General features: G+C 42.3%; 1 protein-coding gene across 1 annotated transcript; it reads left to right on the top strand.

Annotated features, from left to right (window-relative positions):
• The first annotated feature begins 758 nt into the window (after positions 1 to 758).
• Positions 759 to 3,482, top strand: DEFB129 (defensin beta 129). The gene is made up of 2 exons (XM_032142940.2): positions 759 to 816; positions 3,019 to 3,482. The coding sequence occupies exons 1-2, from the start codon at positions 759 to 761 to the stop codon at positions 3,480 to 3,482; spliced, it is 522 nt and encodes a 173-aa protein (XP_031998831.1).
• The last annotated feature ends 398 nt before the right edge of the window (positions 3,483 to 3,880 follow it).

Below are 3,880 nucleotides of genomic sequence, written 5' to 3' on the forward strand. Positions count from 1 at the left end.
ACGTACTGACTTTGTATGTTGATCCAATACCCATGCTGGCCACTGGACATACCAGTACAAACAAGGCAGAATCTTCACTCTCCTCTAGCTCTTCTAATTCTCATGCACTAAGTGCCAACCTTAGCATAACTGGGCTGACAATCAGTGAATCAAATATCTAACTCTTATCCTACTCCAACATTAAGAAAGAGACATGCAACTGGGTGCAGTGGCTCACGCCTGTAACCCCAGCACTTTGGGAGGCCAAGGTGGGTGGATCACTTGAGGTCAGGAGTTTGAGACCAGCCTGGCCAACATGGTGAAACCCCGTCTCTACTAAAAATACAAAAGTTAGTGGTGCATGCCTGTAGTCCCAGATACTCTACTCGGGAGGCTGAGGCAGAAGAATTGCCTGAACCTGGGAGGCGGAGGTTGCAGTGAGCCGAGATCATACCACTGCACTCCAGCCTGGGTGACAGAGTGAGACTCCATCTCAAAAAAGCAAAAGAGAGAGACATGCAAAGGGCTTGCTCTTTCTTTCTTATCTTACCTATCTTATGTTTTCCTCCAGGATCAAGAGCAAGGAATTTGTTGCATAGAGGTGTTCAAGAAAGGGTATTTTCAAACAGAGTCAGAAAAAACACAACTACTGCGAGCAGCACACAAACCTGCTTTGGCTGCACTTCACTGCTCATGGCATAAGGCCATGAAGAGGCCAATAAAGGCTGGAGCTCAGGAGCATCAACTCAGATCCAAGGCTTCCTCTCTGGCACCGAACCATGAAGCTCCTTTTTCCTATCTTTGCCAGCCTCATGCTACAATACAAGGTGAACACAGGTAATGTGGATTCCCAAGTTTAAGATGGGTAGATGAGAGGAACCAAGGATTTGGCTGCCCATGACAATGGAAACCCAAAGACAGGAGGCTGAAAGATTAGCTGTTCAAAAAGATGGCTAAAGAGCTTACCTATGGTATCAGTCATGCACTGATACATTCTCATAGGCCCCAACTCCCAGACTGTGTCCAGTGGGAATACCCAGGAAGCTACAGAGAAAGCAGGGTATTTTTTGTCTATTCAGAAGCTATCCAAAATATAATGCTGCCTTCCTGCCCTGTATATGTCTATCATGCCAAGACTAAGCCCAGGTCTACCTCCTTTTAGCTCTATTTCCATCTTAAACGCTTCCTTTTTTTTTTTTTTTTTTTTTTTTTTTAAGTCCTGGGGTACTTGTGCAGGATGTGCGGTTTGTTACATAGGTAAATGTGTGTCATGGTTATTTGCTGCACCTACCAACCCATCGCCCAGGTATTAAGCCCAGGATGCATTAGCTATTTTTCCTGATGCTCTCCCTCCACCCAACAGGCCCCAGTGTGTGTTGTTCCCCTTCCTGTAAAACCACCTCTTGAAGCAAAGGTTCTTATCAGTTTGTGCTTGGTGTAGAAAGGAGGAAGTTCTTCCCTCATGCTGAAAAAAAAACCTTTCCACTTTGGGAGGCCGAGGTGGGCGGATCACGAGGTCAGGAGATCGAGACCACTGTGAAACCCCATCTCTACTAAAAATACAAAAAATTAGCCGGGCGTGGCGCCTGTAGTCCCAGCTACTCAGAGAGGCTGAGGCAGGAGAATGGCGTGAACCTGGGATGCGGAGCTTGCAGTGAGCCGAGATCGTGCCACTGCACTCCAGCCTGGGCGACAGAGCGAGACTCTGTCTCAAAAAAAACAAACAAAAAAAACAACAAAAAAAAACCCTTTCAAGATCCAGTAAACAGGCCTGTGTTCTCCATCTTGAATTCTTTCAGGTTTTGCAGAGCCTTTATCCCTTCTCTCAGACTGAAAACCCCCAAACTACCATAAGGGCATCTAGGAATGCATTATAGCAAAAGGCTAAGCCAGGGGATTAACCATTGTTTTTGGAAAAGAAAGAAGCACTGAGATTTGTTTCAGAATACAAGAATCATCCAGCTATTTGAAAAAATTAGCAATGGGTTTCCGGGCAGGGAAAGTGGAAGTGTCAAAGATGCTTCTAATGTTTTTATCTTCTAATGCTTTTATCTTGGGACCCTAGGAAAAGGGTAGTACCATAAGCAAGTATGGCTGTGTCATCTTGGGTAAAGTCACTTAACCACTTTGAACTTCAATTTCACATGAGTATAATGGGGTTAATCAATGCAGCTGCTTCCAATATGAGAATTTTTCTGTTTTCCGTTTGATGTGAAAACAATGTGGAAATGTATGCAAATATGGTTTGAAAATTAGCAGATGCTATATAAATCTCTTTTAATTTATGGAAAATCATTGAGTTATTAAGATGAACAAGGGAGAAAAGCTTTCTTGATTCAGAAAAAAAAAAGATGAGACGTTAGGATGGAAAAGTCATTCAGCAGATAAAGATAAGGTACTAAGCCGAGCAGGAAATTTAGAATTATAGATAACAATACAGAAGTTACCTTGGTGGATGTGAGGTTAGGGCTACGATAATGACTGGGACTTCTGAGAGATAGAGTGTCCAAAGAGGCTAGAAGAGATAGAACACCATGCTTCAGGAATCACAGATCTAGTGATTGTTGAGAAGAGAGAAGTCATGGGCTACTGAGTTTGGCGAAAAGATAAGACTCCTGAAAATTCTATTGATTCTCTTTTGAACTTCTTTCTTAAATTAGTTTTATGATGGACTTGGCTCTCATTGGTATTTCCCAAGATTATGGAGATGGGATAGTGATGTCTGACAAGTACCTAAGATGCTAAGTTGAAGGTCTAAAATTCTATCCTAAAAGCAAATAATTATTCTATTCTCTATGTGCCCTTTGCTTCTTAAAGTTACTCAAGGAAGGCAGACTAAATAGGAAATTTATTTTGGATTCAAGAGGGGCATAGAGACTCTCTTGGCCTGCCCATTTGCCTTCATCAACATTTCTAAACACTGGGCTTAAAATGTAGTATGAGTAAACTCTCTCTTAGTCTATCCATCTCCCACTAGCAGTTTTAACATCATCTCTAGTTATTAACCTTCGCTCAATGGCTTTCTCTTTTTTTATACAGAATTTATTGGCTTGAGACGCTGTTTAATGGGTTTTGGGAGATGCAGGGATCACTGCAATGTGGATGAAAAAGAGATACAGAAATGCAAGATGAAAAAATGTTGTGTTGGACCAAAAGTGGTTAAATTGATTAAAAACTACCTGCAATATGGAACACCCAATGTACTTAATGAAGACGTCCAAGAAATGCTAAAACCTGCCAAGAATTCTAGTGCCGTGATACAAAGAAAACATATTTTATCTGTTCTCCCTCAAATCAAAAGCACTAGCTTTTTTGCTAATACCAACTTTGTCATCATTCCAAATGCCACCCCTATGAACTCTGCCACCATCAGCACCGTGACCCCAGGACAGATCACATACACTGCTGCTTCTACCAAGAGTAACATCAAAGAAAGCAGAGATTCTGCCACTGCCTCCCCACCACCAGCACCACCTCCACCAAACACACTGCCAACACCATGACTGGAGCTAGAGGAAGCAGAAGAGCAGTAATGTGGATCTTTCCCTTAAAACTCCAAGTTTCTCTCTATTTTTGCTATCTATAAAATGACATAGAACTGTTTCCTCTGTCATCAGTCATTCGATAAACACTGTTTGAGCACCTACAGTTTACGTAATGTTATCATTCTCACAAGAGCCTCACAGAGGGGGTAGAGCTAGGGAGGGATGGAATTGTCGAAGTTTAGATGCCCAGGAGGAAGTAAGCCTCAGGAAGGTGACTACAGCATTGAGTTTGTCCCAGGCATGGCCTAGATTAGGCCTCTGTAGCATTTATGTCTCTCATATAGTGTGTTTTTCCTGGAGCAACAGTAAGGAAAGCATCAGGAGATGTATTTTCTTTTCTCATATATTTGGGAGGA

This window comes from Hylobates moloch, unplaced genomic scaffold (assembly GCF_009828535.3).
Source record: "Hylobates moloch isolate HMO894 unplaced genomic scaffold, HMol_V3 SCAFFOLD_21, whole genome shotgun sequence".
NCBI classification, from domain to species: Eukaryota; Metazoa; Chordata; class Mammalia; order Primates; family Hylobatidae; genus Hylobates; species Hylobates moloch.

Excerpts from the sequence above, each read along its gene's own strand:
- DEFB129 (XM_032142940.2), top strand. The coding sequence starts at position 759 with ATGAAGCTCCTTTTTCCTATCTTTGCCAGCCTCATGCTACAATACAAG. Across the intron at positions 817-3,018 it reads ACAATACAAGGTGAACACAG|AATTTATTGGCTTGAGACGC; the intron begins GTAATGTGGATT and ends TTTTTTATACAG.